Below are 26449 nucleotides of genomic sequence, written 5' to 3' on the forward strand. Positions count from 1 at the left end.
AAATTCTATCCAGACTTCTAGAGAATTCCCTGGGAGAAAATGACAGCTGGATGGTATTGGTTTAAGGAATACAAGATTTGGGGATAGAATCACAGGATAAATAATTCAGAATTTAGTTCATGACTTTTTCAGTTAATAAAACTGCTTATTCTGCTAATTGAACAACACATAGCAGTTGAGCACATTTTCATTTGCTGAGTCCATACTTAAAATAGCCACAGATAAATATGAGTTTTTTAAATATGTTTTATTGATTATGCTATTACAGTTGATGCATTTCCCCCCTTCATTCCCCTCCACCTTGCACACCCTCTCCCCCCCACATTCCCCCCCTTTAGTTCATATCCATGTGTCATAAGTTCTTTAGCTCTACATTTCCCATACTACTCTTGCACTCCCCCTATTTTCTCCCCACCATCTATGCTACTTATTCTTTGTACCTTTTCCCCCCTCTCTCCTCCTCCTACTCCCCTTGTGCTAGCCCTCCATGTGATCTCTATTTCTATGGTTCTGTTCCTGTTCTAGTTGTTTGCTTAGTTTATTTTTGTTTTTATTTCAGGTGTGGTTGTTAAAAATAGTGTGTTTGCTGTCATTTTACTATACTATACATTTTACTATACATTTTGCTATACATTTTACTATACTTTACTAATATTTTATTTATTTATTTTCAGAGAGAGCGGAAGGGAAGGAGAGAGGGGGAGAAATATCAATGTGTGGTTGCCTCTCATATGTCCCCCACTGGGAACTGGCTTGCAACCCAGGCATGTGCCCTGACTGGGAATTGAACCGCAATCCTTTGCTTCACAGGCCCACGCTCAATCCACTGAGCTACACCAGCCAGGGCTACTATACATGTTTTTTATCTTCTTTTTCTTAGGTAAGTCACTTTAACATTTCATATATTAAGGGTTTGGTGATGATGAACTTCTTTAACTTGACCTTATCTGAGAAGTACATTATCTGCCCTTCCATTCTAAATGAAAGCTTTGCTGGATAAAGCAATCTTGGCTGTAGGTCCTTGCCTTTCATGACTTGGAATACTTCTTTCCAGCCCCATACACTAGAAAATATACAATCAATTTTTATAAGAATTCAATATGCTTAAAAAGGGAATGTTCTAGATATAACCGTAAAACTTTGAGGTCAAAATTCCATAAGTTTAGAATTTAATTTAAATATATTTTTAGAAATTTATGATGTAAATTTTTTTCTTTTTCTTTTTCTTTTAAATTTTATTTACTTATTTTTAGAGGGGAAGGGAAGGAGAGAGGGGGAGAAATATCAGTGTATGGTTGCCTCTGCTGGGGACACACAATGTATCATGTGTCCCCTGCCAGGAACTGGCCTGCAACCCAGGTATGTGCCCTGACTGGGAATCAAACTGTGATCCTCTGGTTCGCAGGCCTGCGCTCAATCCACTGAGCTACACCAGCCAGGGCTAGATTTTTTTCTTACAAATAACAATAATTACTATGAAATGCCTTCAAACGTACCAACTTTCTTTTACCAACTATTCTTCTTTTGAATGTCCAGTGGTAGACATAAATGCTCAGAATGGTTTATTATAACTGAAATTTCTGTCTGTTATTACCACAGAGAAATATATTGAACTGAATATGTCAGGTTTGGGAAATCTATTTTCATTTGCTATAACCAATGGTCTGCCATAAGTGTGGACATAGAGGACTTCCAGATTCTATCTTCCATCTGCCCCTGACACTCTAAGATTGAAACTTCCTTTATTTTTTTCATGTTTATAGAGTAACAACCCAGTTCTCAAAATCTAAACTAAACTTCTTAATCTCTGTGAGAAAAAATGAAAGTGATAAAAAGTTAACTTTCAGTAGAACTTAACAGATAAATGTCTAGAAAATATTGAGCTGTGTTTATTATGTATTGTAAAAGTTATCCTTGTTTAACCTTCCTACAAACAAGATCTTCTGATTCATTAGGGATGTCTATTCACCAATAAGACAATACTGCCTACGAAATAAATTTACCTATTTTAATTTATTAGAGAGAAAAACAAAGAGATGTGTAGAAGTAATATTGCATTTGTGGTGGTTCTATATATTTCCCCTAAGTTTTTGACATTCTTCTCATCAAAAAAGTAGAGTTTAATTCTCCTCTTTTTAAATATGAGACAACTTTAATGGCATACTTTCAATAAACAGAAAGTGGTGGAAGACATGCTGTTGAATTCCAAGGACAAGTTATTTAAGTCTCATAATGAAAGCCAGATTTCACCCATTTTTCTCATTCTCTCTCTCTTTTTCTCGCTCTCATTCTAATCCTCTCCAATAAATCTCCCCTTCCCTGTATCCCTCTCCCTCTGCCTCTCTGTCTCTCTTCCCTGCCCTTGCCCTTGGAACACAGCCACTATTGTGAGCAAGGCCATGTCACATGGAGAAATATATGTAGGTAATCTAGTCAACAACCCCAGATAAGGTCCCAGCCAACTATCAGAAACATCCACCAGACATGTGAAAAAAACAAGCCTTCAGATGATTTCAAATTCAGCCTTTGAACTAAACTGCCTCAGATGAAACCAAATGGAAGAGAAATGCACTGTTTCTACCAACTCACCCCCAAACTGAAGATTTGTAAGCAAGATAAATGTTGTCCTTCTTAAGCCACTAAGCTTTGGAGTAGGTTATAATGCAGCAATAGATAATGAGAACAGTCAAATAAGGACTACAAATAGCCTCAGAAATCTTGACAAAGAAGAACAAAATTGAAGGTATCACAATACCTGATAATAAACTATACTACAAGTCCATTGTAATCAAAACAGCCTAGTACTGGTATAAGAACAAGCATATGGATCAATGGAAGAGAACAAAAAACCCAGAAATAAACCCATGCCCTTGTGGCCAAATAATATTTGACAAAGTAGGCAAGTACATATAATGGAGGAAAGATAGCCATTTCAATAAATGGTGTCATTGGACAGGTACATGCAAAAAAAGAAAATGGCCCCGGCTGGTGTAGCTCAGTGGATTGAGCACGGGCCTGCAAACCACATGATCGTAGTTCGATTCCCAGTCAGGGCACATGCCTGGGTTGCAGGCCAGTTCCTGGCAGGGGATGCACAAGAAGCAACCATATATTGATGTTTCTCCTCCTCTCTCCTTCACTTCCCCTCTAAAGATAAATAAATAAAATATTTTTTTAAAAAAAGAAAATGAAACTAGACCATCAACTTCCACCGTACACAAGAATAAACTCAAAATGGATAAAGACTTAAATGTAAGTCACAAAACCATAAAAATTCTAGAAGAAAATATAGGCAGTAAAACTCAGACATCTTGTATAGCAATATTTTTGCTAATATATCTCCTCAGGCAAAGGAAACAAAGAGAAAAACAAATGGGACTACATCAAGCTAAAAAGCTTCTGCACATCAAAAGCACATCTTCAGCCCTGGCTGGCGTAGCTCAGTGGATTGAGCGCAGGCCTGCGAAACAGATGATCGCGGTTCGATTCCCAGTCAGGGCACATGCCTGGGTTGCAACCGGTTCCTTGCAGGCTAACTACCAGCAGGGGATGCACAAAAGGCAACCATACATTGATGTTTCTCTCCCTCTCTCCTTCCCCTCTAAAAATAAATAAATAAAAATCTTAAAAAAAAAAAAAAGCACATCTTCAGCAAGATAAAAAGGGAACCCACTGAATTGGAGAACATATTTGTCAATGATACATCCAATAATGGGTTCATTTGTAAAATATATATATATATATATATATATAAAACTTTAAAAACTCAACCCAGGAAGACAAGCAATACAATTTAAAAAACAGGGAAAGGACTTTAACAGATATTTCTCCAAAGAAGACATACAAATGGCCAGTAAACATACGGAAAAAATGCTTAATGTCACTAATTATCAGAGAAATGCCAATTAAAACCACAGTGAGGTATCACTTCATACATGTAAGAATGACTATCATCAATAAATCAACAAACAAAAAGTGCTGGTGAGGATGTGGAAAAAAGGGAACCCTTATGCACTATTGGTGGGAATGCAGACTGGGGCAGACACTGTGGAAAACAGTATGGAGTGTCCTCAAAAAATTAAAAATAGAACTTCTTTTTGGCTGAGTTATCACACTTCTGGGAATATGACCTAAGAAACCCAAACCAATAATTTGAAAGAATATATGCATGCCAATGCTCACTGCAACATTATTTACAATAGCCATTATCTGAAAACAGCCCAAGTATCCCTCAGTAGGTTAGTGCATAAAAAAATCTGTGGTGCATTTACATAACATAATACTATGATACCTTAAATAAGAAAGAGCTCTTAGATTTAGCAGCAGCGTGGATGGACTTGGAGATTATTATGAGAATGAAATAAAATGTCAGAGAAAGACAAATACCATATGATTCCACTTCCATTTGGAATATTATGAACAGAAAAAAAAACCTGACAAAATAGAAACATAGACATAGATGCAGCATTTAGAGGGGAGGTGTATTGAGAACTAGATGAAAGAAGGAGAAGGTTGCCCTGGCTGGTGTGGCTCAGTGGATTGAGAGCTGGCCTGTGAACCAAAGAGTCACTGGTTTGATTCCAAGTCAGGACACATGCATGGGTTGCAGGCCAGGTTCCCAGTAGGTAAGCTTTCAAGAGGTGGCCACACATTGATGTTTCTTTCCCTCTCTTTCTTCATCCCTTCACCTCTCTCTAAAAATAAATAAAAACATTTTTAAAGAAAATAAAATATTTTTTTTTAAAAAAGAAGGGGTTGGCCAAAAAACATATATGCTTGGCACATAGACTTAGACAATGATACAGTGATAGCTAGAGGAAAGGGGGTAGGATTAGGTGAAAGTGGGCAAAGGGTGAAGGAATTTTCCTTGGGGTGATGGGCACACGATGTAGTGTACCAGTGTTTTATTGAGTTGTACACTTGAAACTTGTATGTTTTTGTGAACGAATGTTACCCCAATAAAGTCAACTAAAAAAGAATCAGTGTTACTTTAAATGATATTTTAGTAGGAGACACTCAGGGTTGGTGGTGGACATTCTAGGTAAGTCTGAGACTAGGCAGAAAGAATTGGAGTTACCTATAGAAAACTAGTCATTGAAAGAATATAGTTTCTCTCAAGCTTTCCCAGTTTTGTGAATTCAGAGGCAGATTCAAGTGGTAACTTACACTCCACCTGGCCCCACCTCTTTCTAGCAGGAAGGCCTAATTTTCTATTTCTCATCAGAGAAAACTGTAGCTAAACACAACTCTCATCTGTTCTTTTGCTGATGGTGTTTGCCCAAACTGGAATGCCTTCTCTGTTCTAACTTTGAGACAACAGTTTTAGAAAAATATCTTGTCTAAATGCAGCTCATGATCATGAGCATCCAGTAGAAGGATTACTCATTTGAAGTTAACATGAGCTACTCTGGCTTACCTTTGCAAAAAAAGAGAAAGGGAGAGAAAAGTTTGTTGTAAGAGCTGGAAGTTGCTCAGTGTCAAAGGAAAAAAGCTAAAGATAGAAGTCTCTGAATGTCTCTTCAGATAATACATTATTGTCTGAAGACAATAATCAAGACTCTTCCGGGAATCAAGGTGGTAAAAACCAGTTGCAGTCCCTAGGGTTACTTCCATTTATACATATTCCAGCTGTTTTTCAGTCCTTGGATCACTCAGTCCAAAAATTACCTCCCTAGGAGAGAGCACATAATTTACTTTATTACCAAAGTAANGCTAAAGATAGAAGTCTCTGAATGTCTCTTCAGATAATACATTATTGTCTGAAGACAATAATCAAGACTCTTCCGGGAATCAAGGTGGTAAAAACCAGTTGCAGTCCCTAGGGTTACTTCCATTTATACATATTCCAGCTGTTTTTCAGTCCTTGGATCACTCAGTCCAAAAATTACCTCCCTAGGAGAGAGCACATAATTAACTACTTTAGGACACATACAATTCCTTTATCTAGGCAAAGATGGAACATCTTGTTTGACAGTTTCACTAAGACTGTATCCAATTGAAAAGGAGTAATTTACCAAAGTAATAGCCATATATTGTCTACTCAGTGTCCATCATAACACCCAATCCTTCAAACTAAGTCATGTTCACCAATTTATTTATTTATTTATTTATTTATTTATTATTTGTTTATTCTTATAGCATCCAATATGTGTCTTACAGAACATGTCTCACAACAGTAAGTTATTAAATTTCTGGATAATCATTGTTTAATATCTGACTTACCTACTATCTGTAAACTCTATGAATAAAGGGTTTATTCAATTTAATTCACCACTGAATTCTCAGCACCTAGTACAATAGTGAAAGTTTCTCAGTAAATATTTATTGAATATGTGAACAAACATTTAACTTGTTTTGTTATTTATTTTTGCTGATACATAATACAAATGCATATATTCTTATTTTAGTTGAATGGTAGACTGCTGTGGGTAGTCTGTTTCCTTTAATATTCAGTGAGTATTTCCCAAGTGTTGATGATGTCCAGAAACATCCAGTTCAGAAGCAGTTCAATTCAAAAAACATTTATCCAGCACTTGATGTATGCAAGATCTATTATCCATCCTCTGGGGCTTGCTACCCAGCAAGAGAGACAGACAAATGCACAAGTCATGATAATACTGGACAAACACTGGAAAGGGCTGCAAAAGAGGTTAATAAATGAAAGAAAAGTTGGAATGCCAGGAAAGGCAAAATTCACTGTTATGGGAAATCATGAAGCTTAGCCAAAATATCTTGGCCACCAAAAAATCAGTGGCAACAGACTATGACAACATGCAATAAGTGCTTCTGAATAAATTAACCTCTCAATAAGTTCATTATAAGCAACTTAAAGAACACACCAAGGTATAACATGGATGTTTGTTCCTGGCTCTTTTATCTAATTGAAATGAAGTACTATTTGCTAACAGTGTATTGCTATATAGATTCTATAGGTCTTTCTCTAGAAGGTTAATATGTGATAGGGAAAAAAAGTATCTTTCAAGAATAAAAAGACCAAGAACAAAAGTGTCCTTTCTAAGGGTAGTATAAAAATATTGCCTAGTAGTGAGCTAGTCTATTTTAATATTTAAATAAAGAAAGCAAACTACAAATTTAAGTGTGTCTGAGTGTTGAAGTTTCAGGATTCTGAGGAAGGAAGATTTTGAACCACTGTGGAGCATAAAATCAGAGAAATCAGTATTTAAAAAAATCTTTTTTTCCTCCATTTTTTAAATTTAATTATTTTTCAAGTACAGTTTTCTGTCTATTACTCCCATCCCATCCCACCCCTCATGCTCCCCACTCCCTCCCATTTCCACCCTTCTCAGGTGTTGTCCATGTATCCTTTATATATGTTCCTTTAAATCCCTCCCCTATTTCCCCTGAAATTCCCTCCCCTCTCTCTGCTAGTCACTGTCAGCCTGTTCTCTATTTCAGTGTCTTTGGTTATATTTTGCTTGCTTGTTTGTTTTGTTGTTTAGCTTCCTGTTAAAGGTGAGATCATATGGTATTTGCCCTTCAACTCCTGGCTTATTTCACTCAGCATAATGCTTTCCAGTTCCATCCATGTTGTTACAAAATCTTACATAGGAGAGGCAATTGTTTTCCTAAATACTGACTTTTAGCCAAGACCTTTAAGAACGCAAGTTAACATATATAAAAATATGAAAAATTTGAAAACCTGGCTGTAGAGTACAGTGCTTGATGAAGTATCTTTCATTTGGTAGCTATAAGGGAGCATTGTGGGAAAGACACATAGGAGCTGGAAAAGAGGCTCAGTAAATAAATCTGTACCCAATCTGTATCATAGTAGTAAGAGGTGGCTTTTGTTTCCTCTATACAATATAAACCTCTTAGCAGAACTCAATTTTGTATTCTGCATTATTTTGCAGAATAATGTCTGCAACATTATTCTATTCATGATCATGCTACCCAGTGGTGTAGCCAAGTTCCAACAGATCTGTTTAGTTACCCAATGACAAAACCATAAAAGGAACAGCATTAAATCTTGGCTATTATAAATAGTACTTCAATGAACAAAGAGGTGCGTATATTCTTTCAAATTAGTGTTTTGGGTTTCTTCAAATAAATTCTTGGAAGTGGAGTCATTGGATAATAAGGCAGTTCCATTTTTAATTTTTTGAGGTATGTCTATACTGCTTTCCACTGTGGTTGTACCAGTCTGCATTCCCACCCACCAACAGTGCATGAGGGTCTCTTTTTTTTCCACATGCCAACCAACACTCGTTCATTTAGATGCAGCCCAATTGTCCACCAGCAGATGAGTGGATAAAAAAGCTGTGGTACATTTACACAAAACAATACTACACAGCCATAAAAAGAGAAGAATGTTTACCTCTTGCAGCTACATAGATGAACCTAGAGAACATAATGCTAAGTGAGATAAGCCAGTAAGAAAAAGATGAATACCATATGATTTCACTCATATGTGGAATCTAATGAACAAAATGAACTAACAAGCAAAATAGAGACAGAGCCATAGATAGAGAGCAGGCTGACAGCTGCCAGGTAGTTGAGGGGATTGAGAAGAAAAGAGAGAGAGAGAGAAAGAAGGAACTCACAGACATGAACCATAGTGCAATGAGTGCTGGGGCAGAGGGAATGTAGGGAGGTGGAGGAGAGTATAGGCGGGATAAATGGTGATGAATAGATACTTGACTTGGGGTACTGAATACACAATACAGTGTACAGATAATTTGTTATGGAACTGTACACCTGAAAGCTGTGTAATTTTGTTAACAATATCACACTAATAAATTTAATTAAAAGGAAAAATAGAATTTCACTCAAGATGGAGGTGTAGGTAAATACATTTTAACTCCTTGCACAACCCAAAAAGTAAACAACCAATTTAAAAATGGAAAACAAAATTAGAACCACCAGAAAATCAAATGGCATGGAAGTCCAACAACCAAAGCTTTAGAGAAGAAACATTCATCCAGACTGGTAAAATGGATGGAGACCAGCAGCCAAGGCAGAGAGGAGATGTGGCAAGGCAATGGCTGGCAGACCAGGCAGTCTCACACTTGCATGAGGATAAACCAGGAGAAACAATGGGAGAGCCAGTCAAAGTGCACAACCCAGGGTTTCAGTGTCAGCAAAATAGAGCCTTGCAACCTCTGGCTGTAAAAATCTGTGGGTGTTGTGGTGGCAGGAGAAATTGTGGGTGTTGTGGTGGCAGAAATTTCTAGTTTGTTCAAAACGGAGTGACAGCTGAGTGAGCAGCATTGTTCCCTCTCTGATGACTTGCCCACATACAGCCCCCCAGTACAGTGAAGTGGGTTGCCCCACCCTGGCAAACACCTATGGCTTCACCCCTGACAACATAACGGGTACAATAAGAACAAAAAAGATGAAAGGACAGATCAAAACTCCAAAAAAAAAAAAAAAGAACTCAGTGACAAGGAGACAGCCAACCTATCAGATACACGGTTCAAAACATTGGTAATCAGGATGGTCACAGAAATGATTGAGTACATGCACAAAATAAATGAAGAAGTAAAGGTTATGTAAAGTGAAACAAAGCAAAATATACAGAAACCAACAGTGAAGGGAAAGAAACCAGGACTCAAATGAATGATTTGGAACTAAAGGAAGAAATAAACATCAGCTGGAACAGAATAAAGAAACAAGAACTCAGAAAAATGAGGAGAGACTTGGGAAGCTCTGAGACAACTTCAAATGTTCCAACATCCGAATCATAGGAGTGCCAGAAGGAGAAGAGGAAAAGCAAAAAATTGAAAAGTCATTTGAAAAAGTAATGAAAGAAAGTCTCCCCAGTTTGACAAAGGAAATAGACACACAAGTCCAGGAAGATCAGAGAATCCCAAACAAGTTGGACCCAAAGAGGAACACACCAAGACATATCATAATTAAATTGCCAAAGATTAAAGATAAGGAGAGAATCTTTTTTAAAGATTATTATTTATTTATCTTTAGAAGGGAAGGAAAGGAGAGAGGGAGAGAAATATCAATGTATGGTTGCTTCTCTTATGTCCCCTGCTGGGAACTGGCCTGCAACCCAGATATGTGCCCTGACTGGGAATCAAACTGAGATTGTGCGGTTTGCAGGCCCGCACTCAATCCACTGAGCTACACCAGCGAGGGCAGGAGAGAATCTTAAAAGCAGCAAGAGGAAAGAAGAGAATTACCTACAAAGGAACTCCCATAAGACTTCAGCTGATTTCTCAAAAGAGACCTTGCAGGCAAGAAAGGGCTGGAAAGAAGTATTCAAACTCTTGAAAGGCAAGGACCTATATCCAAGATTACTCTATGCAGAAAAGTTATCATTTAGAATGGAAGAGATGATAAAGTGCTTCCCAGATAAGGTCAAGTTCAAGGAGTTCATCATTACCAAGCCTGCATTATATGAAATATTAAAGGGACTTATCTAGGAAAAAGAAGAAAGGCGAAACTATGAACAGTAAAATGACAACAAACTCACAATTACCAACAACTGAACCTAAAAAAACAAAAGCAAACTAAACAAATAACTAGAACTGGAACAGAATCACAGAAATAGAGATCACATGAAGGATTATTAGCAGAGAGGAAGTGGGGGAGAATGGGGAAAAGGATACAGGGAATAAGAAGCATAATTAGTAGGTACAAAATAGGCAAGGGTAAGTTAAGAATAGTATAGGCAATGTAGAAGCCGAAGAACTTATATTACAACCCATGAACATGAACTAAGGTGGAGAAAGCTGAAGGAAATGGGGGTATGGAGCAAAAGGTGATAAAAGGGATAAAAAGAGTGGGACAACTGTAATAGCACAATCAATAAAATATACTTAAAAAATAAAAGGAAAAAAGTGAAAAACATTTTAAAAAGATGAAGGTACACATACATTAAAGAGGAAGAAGGAACAGAAACAAAAGCTGGAATATTTAATGGGTAAACATCCTATACACTCAGAAAAAAAAGTCAACACTGTCAAAAAACACAATATATGAAGGAGACAGTCACTGCCACTGGCTTCAAGGAGTTTGTCTCTTCTAATGTTAACACAAACATGTACTTGATTCAATCTGAAAACAGAATTTTGTATTTTTCAATATCACCATATATTTGTCAACATCAATTGACACATGTTAAATAAATGGTTTTAGAAGTGCCAATAATTTCTGATATACGTGTATGGAACATGAATAAATATGTAATTTAAAAATGTGTGATGTTGCCATGGTAACAGCAACAACACAAAGATGTTGTGCCTTTAGTGATCCTAACTACTCTGGTGTCAATAAAAAGAAGTAGGTTTTAGTAATCTCAACCAAATTTCTAAATATCCTTAATAAAAAATTTTTCCCAAATATGGTTTGAAATGTCAATCTAACCTACTTAAATATTCACAGCATGTTCAATTCTTAGAAGTGTTGCACTGAAAAAAAACATTTGAGATGATCTTATTTTTGGTATATTACCTTAAAAAAATAAAAGGTTTATCCTTAAAGATTAGAAAATCTTATTTAAACATTGGCTATAAAAATCCCCAAAGGAATGAAGACAGCATGGGTATCTATCTAGTTGCAGCTATGTCTCAGTGCCTAACGTATAACTAACCCTTTCAGACAAGTGCTTTACTTTGAAGGCAGAAGAGAGCTCTTCATTACAATACAGAAGACTCACACCTAATCAAATTCTTTTCACTTCTTGAGCTGAGATAATTCTCTCCATATCTAGCTTGAGTTTTTACTTTTACGAATAAACTTCAACTAGGAAATTAAAACTTATCATACCAAACCCATCCACCTGTGATCATTTGTATCAGATCCACACTCTCTACAGTTTACTTCTCAGACCTGAGAAAGATACCCCACTGCTCTAAGAAGTGGGGGAACAGGAACTCACATTTATTAAACATCCCTGTGTGCAGACACCTCACTTGCCTTCCTTTCCATAATCTTTAGCACCCTATCAGATTGTTATGTGAATCCTCATGTTCACACACCTCTGTGAAGATCAAGAGCAGTAATTCAAACCCTGGTTACAATCTTTCTGCTGCACCATTCTTCCCCTATTTCCATATGACTTCAATGGAATGTTGCTCTTGCCCTGAAATTTTGTGTAGTTCACCTTGATATGGTCACAAAAGCATCCTCTGAAAGATCTCTGAGCATCTAATTGAAGGAGAATGCTGTGTTCCTGGTTTGGGCAACAATGTGGTCAATGCAGAAAGAAAAAAGTGTTTGGCCTAAGAGCTGTGCATTCCCTGGGAGAGGCGGCTCATGCACTGTGGGAAAGCACTGTCCAAAGGCAGGCTGCCATCAGTGTACCTGACTGAACCACAAGTTAGAGAAGCATTTGCTGCCATCCACAGATGTCTGGTTTTGTACCATTTTTAATGCCAAAATTACTTTTGAAATCCCTAAATACCTATGATTTGAAAGAACCACATTCCAATATATTAAATTTAGAGAATAAATTATGTAACTGCCCCTTTCCATCCCTGCTAACCACCTTGCTCACATATTGTCCAAGACAGACAGTGAATCGTTGTCTCTCCTTGAAACTGTTTGTCATTTATTTATGTCTGAATCTTTTCCTGAATGGACTGTCAGTGAAAGCAGTATCTAATGTACCTGAAGGAGGAAAGGGGGTTGTCATCAAGAGAAAATGATCCTCAGGACTGTCCTTTGGCCTAGGGTTTCCTGGGGGCTGGGGCTCCCTTAGAGAGGAGCATAGCTCATTTTGAAGATACCAGAGTTCTTGTAGGTTTTCTGATACCTGTTGCTAAAAAGTAATCAAATTTCATTTTCAACTCTTAGTAAAGTGTGGTATAACTGGTATTCATTCAGAGCTGGTTACATATCAGGCACACAGGACTGACACATGTCACCTAATTTCAACTTCAAGCCTGCTCTGTGGGTTAAATACCACAACTAGCTCCATTTAGAAATGTGGAAGATGAGGCTGAACCTGTATATACCTTGCCCAAACAGCTATTGCAAAACAACTTGACTCCAGAGTCTTGACTCACTACACTATGTCATGCAATAAACAAACATGAATTGTGGAAAAAGAATGGAGGTAAGAGAGACACGGAGGAAGAGATAAATCTAGTTCATCTTCTTTTCCAACATGATGAAGAAACAATTACTAAAGAATGGCATTTGACAGTTGTCAGAGGAGAGGGTTGGAGCTGGGTGAAAAAAGGTGAAGGGATTAAGAAAAAAACCATCATAGACAGACAACAATATGGGAATTATCAGAGGGAAGGGGGTTGGTGGAAGGAGAAGACAATAAAGGGGAGATAAACGGTGAAGAAAGAAGACTTGACTTAGGGTGGTGAACACATAATACAACATACAGATGATGTATTATAGAATTGTACAACTGAAACCTACATAATTCATTAACCAATATCTCACCCCACTAAATTTTAAAAAAAGGTATCTGTGTTTCACAGCAATAAGCACCAAAGTCTATGATGAAAACATTGTGAATGTAATATGTCCTGAATCACTTAATAATCTTCTCTTCCTCACTTTTTGAGGTAATAGTTTTTCTCAAATATTTAGGCTTCTGAACAATGAACAATTTCTGAATGCACTAGTTTGAAGATTAAGCTTTCCTGAAAAGCCACAGGAAATGATGAAATAAATAGAACATCGATATGTAATGTCAACTATTAGAAGGTGGGGTAACCATATCTTGTTTACTTTTGCATCCTTATCATCCAGTGTAGTGGATGAGCTAGGCTAGCTGATTGGTTCTGTCTGGTGTATATTCCACCAAGGCCCCAGAAGCAGCACAGTTCCTGCCACAGAGGAGGTGCTCACACTATTTGTTGAGTAGATGAATTCATTGCATCAATTGCTTAGCAGAGAAAAGACCTGTATAATAAATAGGATGAGGTATGGGTTTTATTTCTATTACACCACTCTATAACTACATTGTGTATGAGGGCAGCAAAAGTAGGTTTACAGTTGTTCACATGGAAAATAATACAATAATGAATAAATAGTAATATGAGAATAAACTGTGTTTTACCTACAACTATAAACTCACTTTTGCCCCAACCTTAAGTACATCTCCTTTTTTTTATATGTCAGAGTAGAACAAAAGTAAGAAAATCAGCTTCAAAATGTTTCACAGCAAAGAAGAGATAGATAAGAAATGGACACACAGACTTGATGAAAATTCTTAAGAAAAGTAATTTCAAAGATACAATATAGAAATGATCCCAGGATATTATGGTTTTATTTTCATCAGTTGTTTTATTTTGAAATGAAAGGCTTGTTCTTTTAGCTTCTATAGATGTGCCTCTCTCTAAAAAAGAAAAAAAGAAAGAAAGTGTTTCTTTGCACAGCTTTGTGACTGTCAGAGAGCAAAGGAGAACATGTGATGAATTTTGACAGAGAATAATAATAATAATTTAACAACTACTTTATTTATTCTTTAGTACCCTTTCTAGAAAAGGTCATATATACTGAGAATGACACAGAATGACAAATATGACACTGTCATTTCAAAGAGTACAGCATGTTAAAAATTTAATAACCATTATAACATAATGGTTATATTGAAAATGTCATCATCTTTTATCTATATATTAAACATATAAAATCAATTTTTAAAGTATTTAAAAATAATTTCACTTTTTTTCTTTCTTTCTTATTTCTTTCCTCTGATGTGCATGATTGTGCTATGTTGCTTTTACATTGCATGAAGTATTTCACTGTATAAGCTGATTTCAAATATTGTTAAATAAAGGCATTAAATTATTTTTATGTTCACTTGTTAAATGTTCATATATGGTCATATTGAAGGAAATAATTTTGACTTTCAGCCATCTGTTTTTAAATTTTAAGTCATCTTTTTTTCTAGGCTGCAAAAGTGTATTACCAAATAAACTGACATAATAGCTCAGCAACTAAAATAAATGTGCAATTTTAATACCTTGTAATCACACAAATTAATATGAGATTTTTGTGCTTGTGTATGACCTTCTTCAAATTATCCTCCCATTTTGGCTGAATCAGAACGAGTGTGGGCTATTTGATAAAAAACCCTAAGTGTGTGAAATAAGAGCCCTCATCTCTTCTGCCAGACTCCTCTTGACAGAAAGATGATAGAAGCATCACATCCCTGGGAGAGTAAATGCAAACTGACAAGAGATGAGCCTTTAGATGTTGAATATAATCTTGAATTGTGCTTGAAGTGTCTTATTATCTTGTCTTTTGATGTCTGAAGGGGTGGCTCATTGTTAGAAAAAGGAAAACCCTTGCGCATCTTTGCCATCTTTAAAAATTGTTTGGCCTTTAACAACTGCTTTTCCAACTAATGTCCATTTCTCCTGACAATAAATATGGCAGGTCGTTGGCAAGTGACAAACAATTTACTTTACATGCCACACTTTTATGGGTTTGAGAACTCATGTGGAAGTGTATTTTTAAAAGCCCATAGAAATTAGTGATATTACAAATATTAAGAGGATTGCAATGTGTGTATGCTGATGAGAAGTTACTCATGGTTATTTCCTGCAGTTTCTGTTTTTGTACCTTTCTAGTGCCAAATTCAAAATTCAAGTTCTTTATTTATCATTGACTAAAAATAGCCAGGCAAAATAAAAAAGCAACAACCAAGTCTGCCTGATTTCGTGAAGGAAATGCACTAAACTGATTTCCAGTGCACACTGCAATATTCAAAACAGTATTTAAACAAAATATTATTTCTAAGTAGGATATAAAGAGAATCATTCCACTTGCTGAATTTTGCCTCTTATCTCAGACCCTTTAGCAGTTTTTAATTTCTGCTGTTGTTTTGGTACCCTTACCCTTTGTATCTACCGATTGTTTTCTGGTTTTTGTTTTAACTTAAAAGTTTAATGATGTTCCCTATCAATAAGATTCCTTAGCAACTAAATCACAGCCATGCCCGTTTTCTGTCACCCGGCCAGATTTTGTGAAAGCTTTCAAGATCTTTTCTCAGACCTCCGTCACTCTAAGAATCCATAAGAATTCTCCAAAGGGCCATAAACTGTTACAGGGTTCAGGTTATTGTATCATTATAAAAACATATTGATACACTACAGATGACAAGATGGGTAGCTACCATTCTAGGCTCTAGTGCGACCTGCTCAATGCCATCAGCATTCACCAATATGCCCAGTTCTGTTTTTCTGTTTTCTTAAGCAAGCACCTATAGACATCAATCCCTTTGAAAGGATCATGCTTAATTTTGAACACTTTAATGATTGCCTGCTGATTCTGATTGGATTGTTACAGAATTACTGTAAACATGGGAGAAATAAGGATTCCAAACTAAAGCAGAGAAATAGAATTTTATTCCTGAAAATTCAAATAATTTCTTAGGTAATGCTTAGTAATAAAACCTGACTTAATTTTAAGAATCATAAGATGAGTCAATCAACACCTGCAACAATGACGTATATATTTCTTTCTGAAAGTATAAGAAAGCCTTTATACATAATCCAGATAAATCCTGTTCTGAATATTTACTGAAGCATACATTACAGTGCACTATATGGATATAATGAAGTGAATCCCTTAAAATGTTACCTTTACTCAGTACTTCTTTCATGCTTCTTCTTTTTCAGATTATATGCTTCCTTTTTGACACATTTCTGTCTTACAATATTTTGCTAAATGAAATTAGTTATATTAAGGGAAAATGCAGGTTTTGGAAAAGGCATTTCACCCCCTACACCACTTCCACATCTATACAGGAAAATGCTTTTTTCCACTTGACTTTTTATTCTCCCCTAGCATCAGTGGAATCTGGCAAAAATTCATTCTGGAATAATAATTTTTCATGCTTTTTAAACAGCTTTCAATGTTTGAATTTTTAAATCAAATTAACCCTCAGCTCCCTTCTATTTCAACAGTGATAATTCTGTCATACAATAAGTAACCCCAAATCATTAATTTATGAAAACAAATCTTGCTATATTGATATTAAAAGATAAATCACCACATAGGCAGCCATCAAGAACTGCAAAAGGAAATTAATAACACCATGCTATTTTAACAGCAAATGTTTAAAATATGATTTTTTTATTGTGCATTTGTCTTGACATGTGTACATGTAAATGTATATTTAGGCACATGGAATTCTTACAGGAATGTGTAACAAAATATGCTTACTATTGAACCAATACTGTTTACTTAAGAAAAAGAAAAAGATTGTTTATCTTGTGATATATGTTTTATTCCACAATTAGACAAGTATTTAGGTTCTCAATATTTAGATTCAAAAACTCTTCCTTAGCTTGGGCAAGTTTGATGTCCTTTAAATATGTATATTTAAATATATATATATTTATATAAATATATAAAATGAAAGTGTGCAAAAATCCACCAAGTCACTGAATTAAACTACACAAATTCTGAGAAACCCTGTTGTTTCTCCGCTCAGTGTAATAGCAGCTTCAAAGAAGACACTGGAACCTGGATTATAGTCCAACTATGCATGAATCAATACTATAAAATAATTAGTTGTTCTTTATTTGCAAATTTAATTCTAATAAGCTTATCTGGAAGCTATTTTTAATACTATATATATAATAATGTACAGGAGAAGTACATAAAGTGATGTAGGTATGGCATGAACAAAAATATTATAAATTAGTCTTTATTGATTTTATAATAGAGAAAATGCATGCATACTAAAAAGTTGGTAAGACAATTTGAAGCCTGATACAAACACAAGAACAAATGTAGAGAATGCACCATGTACACACACACATTTTAGATGGGTAGCATTTATTCACTGTGCATTCATAGTGTCTAAAGGAAAAAAAAACAGGCAAATGAAAATAAAGTGTGGAACTGATAAGAAAATGACATTTTAAAATTGTCATTTAAAACATTGTTAATATTAGTATTTAAACATGTTTCCTGGCTCTTACAAAATTTTAGTACTATTAAAGTTTTTTCCTCATTAATAGGACAAAATTAGAATAACAGGATGCTTGTAAAATACATCAATTTAGACAATAGTATTTTACAGAAAAAATGAAATACTGAGAAAACTGCTAATGCCAAACACATTTATTAAGTTGTTAAATAGCTTCATGCTAGCTATCACTAGTACATTTTAAGTGTCCTAAAAACACCCTAATTCTACCTCATTCTCAGGCTAAATTAACAGGTTTTATTTTAGTTATTAACTAAGAATATTTGTAAGTATTTTAATAAATGAAGGTTTCGTCATAGAAACCCAATTCAAATGGTCTCAGGAAAACAAACCTCTTAAGCATTTAGTTTATGTGTAATGATATTAGTTTGTCTAATCATAATCTATAATTTTTCCTCTATTTTCAAATAGTTTTTAATGGCAGTGTAGTCCTCTAAAAAAATGACTGAGACTATATAAGTTACATTGTTCCAAGTGGTTAATTTTTTAATTAAAATAAAAACAGCATAATCTTGCCATGTATAAGACCTTAAAAGCACTCAAAGGCAAAAGACTAAGAGAAGTTTGAGCATGGATTTTCTTTTAAACTCTCAAATTCTGAAATAGAGACATTCATATAATATACTAAGATTTTTTTAAGTAGCAGCTAACTATTAAAAAGAGATGTCAGGAAGTAGGCATCTTGACTAAGTGGTTTTTAAAAATGATATTTGAATACTTTTTAAAAGGTTAATTTCCATTCTCTGAGAATTACAAACTTGCTTTAACCAAAAGAGATTCAGTGTTATTTTTTCTGATCTCTGTGTTCACAGTAAAAAGGCTTAGTCCATTTTTGATAGTTCACAACATTGTCACAACATAGAGTAAGAGATGTCACCAAGCTAGTCTGTCCTCATTTCATATTTTTATGAAAGCTGACTTTGAGAATCAGAGGGTAGGAGTTTACATTTAAAACACCGAGTCATGTCATCACGCTTCATAAACAGACGGCTTTAGAAGCCCCCATACTGCCATATCCCAAATACTCCTTTACGGGTGACTTTAAATTTAAATGTCACTTAAAGATATTCCTAAAGAAAAGTCCAATGTTGACAGATTTAGAACTTTATTTAGGCTCACAGTATAAGGTGTATGTGCAACTGTAAAATACCATATTTGAAACAAATTATCCTCACTTATTCCCCTCTAAAAGAAAAGACACTTAAAATTTCAGAGGATAAATATTTTAAAAGTACAACCTAAATGGAATTAACAAAAGGAAAACTGAACAAAAACTTTAGCAATGTATAGAACCTAGGAAGATAGCAAACAAGAAAATTCCAGCGCCACACTGGATATTAAAGAAAACCCCATCTGCTGAAGAATGGCAACTGTTACTACGAGCTTTCTCCAGCCAGCCTGCCTTTGGATATTTTTAAAAAATTTATTAACCTAACAGCAGGAAATTTTACACAGATTGCCCCCCAACAAGGTGCCAGTTTGTCATAAATACTTTGCCATCATTTTCTTTAGCATAAGAAAATCAAAAAACATGTTACATGGAGCCAGGTGCATATTTGGGCAAACATGACTGCTTCTCCAACGGTCTCTGTTCCCAGGGAAGGTTTGAATAATCATTGGCAGCCCAATAGCGGAACTGCATCCTCTGCCCTTCCTCCTTCACATCTACTTTCTTTTTAATGTGTGAATGTCTGATGTATTATTAATCCCCAAACATACACCAGCAAGGTCGCCAAAGAAAGTACCAATTCTCTCACAATTATATTTACTGTCTAATAACAAGCAAAGCCCACTTCCAACAGTTACGTCTCATTTTTAAAATGAAAGAAAATTTTATAGGGTCAGTTCTCAAAAAGAACAGTACTAACTCTATTATTAAACCAGGTAATTGAGAAAGAAGGCAATTTACTTAAGTCTTGGGAGCTTGAATCTGAATGCACCTCTATTTATTAATGATGACATAAACTGGGCTGGAAAAACTACAAAAACACTATAATGCCATGTAACCCTTAAGTCAGAAATACCGAAGACATTAAAAAAGAAATTAAAATGGAATCATTGTATGGTGTGATAGTACAGCTTAATATAATTTCTAATACTTTGTCTTTTTTGAGTTGATTATAAAACTATTTAACAAGAAAATCAGAATAGTAGCAATCAAAAAAAAAAGAAAAAATGTAAAACCATAGCAGCATTTTGATTTGCTAAGATGTTACTAATGTAGTAGCATCCTCAGACACTGCAATATTGAACTTTCTTCTTTAAACAGAGAGGTCTGACCTAAGCATCCGAAGCATGGACAAGTAGACAGAAAAGGAAGCACTGAGGAAGTCCCCACTGAACCTCGTGCAGGGATTGTTCCCTATTCTCAATAAAGTGCTACTTAGAAATGAGCATGGTTTAACGAACAAACATGGTGAAAAGTTTGAACACCACAACCATTTACATAAATTCATTTTTATTTTGAAGCTTCCACCTGCTGTTTAAAGTAGGTTTGTTTATCAGCACAGTGTTAATAAGGACTTTCAAGGGTTAAAAACACTCAGCTAAATTTGTTGAAACACAGACCCTCACTGGGTTTTTTAAAGAAGTACCTTAGTGCATTAATTTTCTTAAATGTTCAGAAATGTATACAAATGTGCATTTCCCTCAATAGTCAGAGAGCAGCACCACAAGGGCTTGTCTGACTATTGGGCTATAATTGATTTTGACAAATACCTTACATGAATCCACTGACTTACACAAATACAGGTTTCTACTAGTTTCATTTAAATAACTGTTTTTGCATAGAATCTATCACTCAAATTATTTAGTTGATCTAAAAATATTCTATTTAAATATTCCCCTAGTAAAATGCACTTTCTTCAGTGAAAAGTAGTATGAATTTTAGTGGATAGAATATTGAAACTTATAAAATATCAAATCATGGTACATGTCTTAAATAAATATATTTCTCTAAAGAATTTTCCTCTTAACCTCTCAGCTAAATGGACTTAAGCCTGTATCCTGATTACCAGACCGAGCATATTTTATCAGAATATTATAAATATCAAGGCATTGAAAACTTGAGGGAGATGTTTAAATAAGGTAATAAAGATACTGATGGCATAATGAAGGTGCCACATATGCACAGTTGAGAGGCAGCGTCACCGTAAAGTGCAGCCCTCACAACGCCTTTCCAATGACCTCCACGCTGACCTGCAGAGACCACTGTCTCAAGGGGTGACAGACAATTTAGTCCTTTATCCTTTTGTCATTGAAAACGACTCAACTGCCATAAATTCTAATCAAGTCAAACTGGGTGGCAATTTAAAAAATAATCGTATAGTGCATGTTTCTATGAGAAAGATAACATAAAGGAAAGGAAAGGAACTGCTCAGTACATTTTCCAGCAAGAAAGAATCACTGACCCAACTTTCAACCCTTTTCCAATAGTTCACAGATAACTGGCATTGAAAATACCCACTCTTACAAGTATCATTGAATGCAATTGCTTTTAATCTAGAAAAACACAATACCCTAACAGAAAACCAACCACCCATTTTTAGTTCAGGTACAATATTTATAAACAGCTTTTTGTTTACATCTCAGCCCAAAGCTTTAGGTTTTTGTACCACAGTTCATGTACAGTGTTATACAACTGAGAAGTATGCAACTGAGAAGCAAGCCACAGAGACTGACCCAGCCACCCAAGGGAGTTGGAACTTTAGGAAAAGCAATCATGAGGTTTGACTTGAAACAATAAAAATATTCCTAAGAAGAAAACTGTTAATAATAATCTTTCAAATTTCAAACATATAGGGGAGAAAATATTTAGGGCATGTTTTATGTGGTCTCTCCTCTTCAGCTGACACTACATGGGCAAACTTTAGCACAGATATTTTTTCTAGGGATATATATTATTTTTATCCTTTCTGTGGCCATTCTCTTGACCAAGTTGTTGATGCTGCCATTTGAATTTTAGCATCCAACTTGACTGAATGTGGAACACTGAATTCTTGATGGGCATAACTAAAAATGAAGTACCGTGTTGACACGAGTGCTATAAATGTCACTAGAGAACTCCAGCAACCTCTTGCTTTGAGACTGTTTGCCAAAATTCAATGCTGAGAATGGTTTCGAATATGTACATTACTAGTCACATATTAGATGACTGGCCCTGTGTGGCATCGCTCATTTGATCACACAGCTGAAATACATTAAAACACAGAACCAGATTCTCTAATAATACCCCAAGACATGCCAGTCTATTCTCCTACAAACTGTTTCCTATGGCTTGGAGCTTAGCATAATACAGTCAGGAACCGAAAAAAGGAGATTGTTATTCCACAGGCTTCAAGAATAAATAATACACCACTTAATGATATCACAGAGAACAACCTACCAACATGTTTTTCAATGAAATGTGAATCCATCTCTCTTAAGTGTACTTTAGTTTCCATGGCTGTTCAAGTTAAGCAAAACGTTACCTCTGATGTAATTACTCGATAAAACACAAGGGCACTTTTCTGTACTTTCTACTTAGGTTGGCATACGGCTTCTGGCTTCTCCTTCTGGTGTTCTGAGCTGCTCAGAGCACTGAAATATTCTGCACAGTATGTTTCTCCTCGGATGCTGTTAAGTGCAGAGGTGCAATTTAAGGGGAGGCATAAAAGGCCCAATGGTTCCTGGAATTTCCTTTGTTTATCCATAGAGGGCATCGGTATTAGCCTTTCTCCTGCAGTTTTTTGCTGAAGGTGCCATACTGTGAGAGAAACAGACTTGTCCTTTGGACTGCTAATTTGAACAAGACATGGAATGAGGAAGAAGCTCCAAAGAAATCTGTTTATACTGAAATTTCAGGTACTGTAGAACACTGAGCTCCTCTCATATCCTGGTGTTGCCTCTTGTCTCACCACAAAAGTAAATATATCAAGATGCACATGATTTGTCTTAATCTGCTTCTTTCATTATAGAAGCACAGTTTTCAAAAATATAGTACATATAAAAATGATGCTTTAAGAGAATTTATTAGAAAATCATTATTTAGAGATAAACTTGGATATTCTCCGTTATTCAGGAAGAATGCAATTCTTTATTATCAAGTAAAGAGCAAGATCAATACTACATATAAAAATGAAAATGTTGAAAATATTTGTGGCAAATAAAATAATGGCCATTACATTATCACCCATTAGGTTTTGCTAAAAATTCTGAGAGAGAATTATCCTAGAAACTTTTAGTCAGTTGTATATGTATAGACTTGAATTCCTAACCTAGGGTCCCATGATACTGAAAACTGGGAGCATAACAGACCCAATACCTAAGAGCCCTTAGAGAATACCAGGATGCTTCCCTCCCAGCACGCCATCTATTTCATCTGTCTCATTCTGGCTCCAGTTTTCTTCTCAAGTTTTCAAAACTGCTCATCTACTGATTTCATGTTTACCTAATTAGAAACTGGAAAATATTCACAGTGTGTTTGGTAAGCACTCTAGATACCAAATACAATGAAGTGAATATAAAAAGAATATTAGATATAATATAGATTGTGCTGGGTTCTCTCTCACAAATTCAGAATTTGTGAGAATTCCAAAAAGAAGATGAATACCTTCTAAAATCTACTATAATTTCTAAAATAAACTATGATTCTCAGTTTAACCATAAAGATTTTCTTTTTTTTCCTTAATTTTGTTTTCTTTTTTAAAAGTCCACTTATATTTTCAATGAAGTCTTAATTCAATTTTCTTTGACTCTCCTGGATTTTTTTAAAGCTATTTCTCTACATGTGCACATCAGTAAGAAGTAGCATATATCTATAAAATTTTCAACAGTGGAAAAGCTAAAATGTTGAGAAATCAAATTGATTACCCCTCCATTGAAGACAATGTGGGGGGGGACCTAAGTTGGGGTTATAAGTCAAAGTTTACAAAACACACTTACTTATTTAAAATGCATGAAAAGTTTAGGGACAAATAATCCATTATCTGCAATTACATTTAATTCACAATTGATTACTTCTGAAAAGTCAAAGTGATTAGTATTAAAATACTCAACATCAGAGAAACTGCAGAATGACTTTTTCCTTTCTGTAATTTATAATTTTATCTGACTTCTCTCACTAACCCCCTAAAATAAAATGAGTGTTTGAGGACATAATTCTTACCACACAATAACAACAGACTACAACAGAATATTTCTTTACAGTGAAAAATGCTAAAACCTTAATGGTTAGGTATGGAAAATGTATGTCAGAGGTAGAATTGCTGCTTTTTGAAGAAAGGAAAAAATGATAGAATTGCTTGAAACTGAAATCTATTATACTCTTAACTATAAAACAGTACTTTACTAGTAGAGAATTTGAAACAAAGTTTCTCTGCAACACCCATCTAATGTTTGACTGAACATTTAAAATCAGAGAAACACTCCTCAGGTGAATCTGGCCTAGAGTTGGCAAACTATCAAAGCTCTTTTCTTTCTACAGGTTAAACAAAATCAAGCTCATTTTCTAACCCAATTAATGAGTTTCTTAACAAAGCAGTCTATGCACTGATTTTTTTATAAGTTCAGGTACATGGCTGTTTATAACCTGAGACCAAGCAATCTTCTGCCTGATACGTACATATATGTGTATCAGGTACATATATCATACTATATATATATGAATATATATATGAATATATATAAATAAGTAGGTATGTATGAGAGAGACAGAGATAGATACATAGATATTTAGTGATATAAGCACTAGAAAATAATTAAAAGTTTCAGGACCAACTGTTTGGAAGCTGAAAGTCACTCCATCCCATAAAGTGCTTCTCCGGCAGAGACTCTATCCACCATCCATCACCTAGTCATCAGCCTCAAAAAACGCTCCCCTGTCTCATTAGAGATCACAGTTACTTGAGTTGGCTTGCACAGTGTCATCTGTTTGAATGACAGATGTCTTTGCTGGAGTGGCACTCTGCTTGTTCTGTTTTGTTTATGAAACAAAGATTCCTAAAAGGTCCTGAGCTGCCTCCGCATGCAGAAGGAGGCTGTGAACATCTGTTAAAGGGGAGAGGGTTAAGTGACGGACACGAAGGACATATTTTCTTTCCTCATCACCCTTTTAAAAGGAGACATTAATTGTAATTACAAAATGTTATTTATCTGAACAGCTCCTGCAGCCGCCTTTGTTTACCTGGCATAGAATGACTTGTATTGATATTTTTCAGTTCCCCTCTCCGGTCTTTTGACTACAGATGGCAACACTTTACTCTCCTTCCCCTTAACAAAAGGATGCAAAGCAACGTAAAACGTGGTTGATATTTATTTAATAAAGGTTGACCAAATCTCACAATGGAACTGATTTTCTATTAATACCGTCTTCTTTTTTCAAATAATTTCTATCTTGAGCACTTCAGCAGTATTTGACAAGTCAAAATGGACAGTGAGGAAGTTCCTTGTTGGGAAAAGTTTGGAGGACATAGTCCTAGCCATCTAGAATCAGCTTCAATGCCTCAGCCCCTCCAAAATGTGAGCCTTCTCTTTTTAGGACTTACAAGAAAACTGAATGAACAACAGGAGAAAAAGGGGGTGTGTGTGCAGATTGCTCTTTCGGACAACATGGTAGGAATGAAATGAAATACCTAGACAGACTTACCGAAGAGCTTGCTGGGAGTGTCCTCGCTGTCATTTGATTCCACAGGCGCAAGCAGGGGCTCATTCAGCTCGCTGTCTGAAGTAGCAGCCTTGTCCTCACCTCTCAACTCCGCATTCATTTCACTCCGCACTGACAGCAAGGGCTTACTGATTTGTCCAGCTATCATTGGATCCTAGGATGGGGGAAAGAGTGAAGGGGAGGAAAAAAGTGGCAGCTTTAGTGTGCGTGTCCTGTCTCCCTCTCCCTCTCTTCTTTCTCTTCCACACGCACACTCACTCTCCCTCTCTCCTCTCTCTCTTATCTCTGGCTGCTCCCGCTGTTATTGCTGGCTGCAGTCAAGTGAAGAGCTATTACAGATCCGAGGAGTTCTCCATTACTCCCCACCCTATTAAAGCTCAACTAGCATGTGAGAGATTCAGGAGGCTTCGGAGAGGAAAAAAAACTTCTTTGAAAGCAACCCAACCAACACAGCTTTAATTGTAGGATGTGCTTTTATGTGAATGTTTTTACACCTTGTTCTGTCTTTAATGCAGTAAGAAAAAAGAAAGTGCTGGGTTTGTTCTTCAGCAACACACTGAAAAGGAAGACGCACCCTACAGAGGAAGCGTTGGCTATTTTAAGAAGACCTCCCCCTAGGAGACCAGCAATTAAACCCTATACCCAGAGCAGAAAAAAGAGATAGAAAGAAAAGAATCTGCAAAACGCTGTCACAGGAATAAAAATGATTTCTTATGTAAATTCCACAAACACCCTTAGAAGTTGAGTCCACCTGTCCCCAATTTAGGACTAAACCTAACCCCAAATCAAGTGAACATTTCAAAGCAAACAATACATGACAAAATATATGAAAATTGACTTAAACATTTAAAGGAATTGGAAAAATACTTACAAACTGTGTTCAATAATTCGGAAACCTAGAGCATCATACACCAGAGCATTAATGA

The 26449-nt window shown here is 35.7% G+C and overlaps 1 protein-coding gene across 1 annotated transcript in view; it reads right to left on the bottom strand.

Moving 5' to 3' along the window:
- POU6F2 (POU class 6 homeobox 2) overlaps positions 1–25742 on the bottom strand; it is a 460076-nt gene extending 434334 nt beyond the window's left edge. The window contains exon 1 of the mRNA XM_037056530.1: positions 25506–25742. Within this exon, the coding sequence (XP_036912425.1) occupies positions 25506–25671 (166 nt within the window). The 5' untranslated portion in view covers positions 25672–25742. The remainder of the gene's footprint in view (positions 1–25505) is intronic.
- Between the last annotated feature and the right edge of the window lie 707 nt (positions 25743–26449).

Source organism: Sturnira hondurensis, unplaced genomic scaffold, assembly GCF_014824575.4.
Source record: "Sturnira hondurensis isolate 20B ecotype Veracruz unplaced genomic scaffold, ASM1482457v3 Scaffold0008992, whole genome shotgun sequence".
Lineage (NCBI taxonomy): Eukaryota > Metazoa > Chordata > Mammalia > Chiroptera > Phyllostomidae > Sturnira > Sturnira hondurensis.